A 948-nucleotide genomic window follows, 5' to 3' on the forward strand; every position below is an offset into this window, starting at 1 on the left:
ATTCTTGGCCCTTTAAGCCACAATGCCAAGCTCTTCTAGAATGGTAAAAACCCATTGAGTGGTCCACTGGGGCCGTTATGCCATCTTATATCATGTGTGTCATTAGCTCCAGCCATCAGTCTGGGATGACAAAAGACATTCAGTTATCAGTTGGAGTCGCTATGCCATTTCATATCATGTGTGTCATTAGGTCCGGCCATCAGCCTGGGATGACAAAAGACATTCAGTTATCAGTTGGGGTCGCTATGCCATCTTATATCATGTGTGTCATTAGGTCCGGCCATCAGCCTGGGATGACAAAAGACATTCAGTTATCAGTTGGGGTCGCTATGCCATCTTATATCATGTGTGTCATTAGGTCCGGCCATCAGCCTGGGATGACAAAAGACATTCAGTTATCAGCTGGGGTCGCTATGCCATCTTGTATCTTGTGTGGCCTGAGCTCAAGCCATCAGTCTGGGATGACAAGAGACATTCAGTTATCGGTTGGGGTCGCTATGCCATTTCATATCATGTGTGTGTCATTAGGTCCGGCCATCAGCCTGGGATGACAAACGACATTCAGTTATCAGTTGGGGTCGCTATGCCATCTTGTATCATGTGCGGCCTGAGGTCAGGCCATCAGTCTGGGATGACAAAAGACATTCAGTTATCAATTGGGGTCGCTATGCCATCTTGTATCATGTGCGGCCTGAGCTCAAGCCATCAGCCTGGGATGACAAAAGACATTCAGTTATCAGTTGGGGTCGCTATGCCATCTTGTATCATGTGCGGGCTAAGGTCAAGCCATCAGTCTGAGATGACAAAAGACATTCAGTTATCAGTTGGGGTCGCTATGCCATCTTGTATCATGTGCGGCCTGAGGTCAAGCCATCAGTCTGAGATGACAAAAGACATTCAGTTATCAGTTGGGGTCGCTATGCCATCTTGTATCATGTGCGGCCTGAG

The 948-nt window shown here is 47.6% G+C and overlaps 1 protein-coding gene across 1 annotated transcript; it reads left to right on the forward strand.

The window, feature by feature from the left end:
- Window positions 1-528: 528 nt before the first annotated feature.
- On the forward strand, window positions 529-798 carry Pmar_PMAR009223 (hypothetical protein; the record flags this gene model as incomplete). Its single annotated transcript, XM_002783448.1, has 1 exon — window positions 529-798. A coding segment is annotated over one exon (270 nt), but the record flags the coding sequence as incomplete, so codon positions are not given.
- Window positions 799-948: the final 150 nt, after the last annotated feature.

This window comes from Perkinsus marinus, assembly GCF_000006405.1.
Source record: "Perkinsus marinus ATCC 50983 genomic scaffold scf_1104296936986, whole genome shotgun sequence".
NCBI classification, from domain to species: domain Eukaryota; phylum Perkinsozoa; order Perkinsida; family Perkinsidae; genus Perkinsus; species Perkinsus marinus.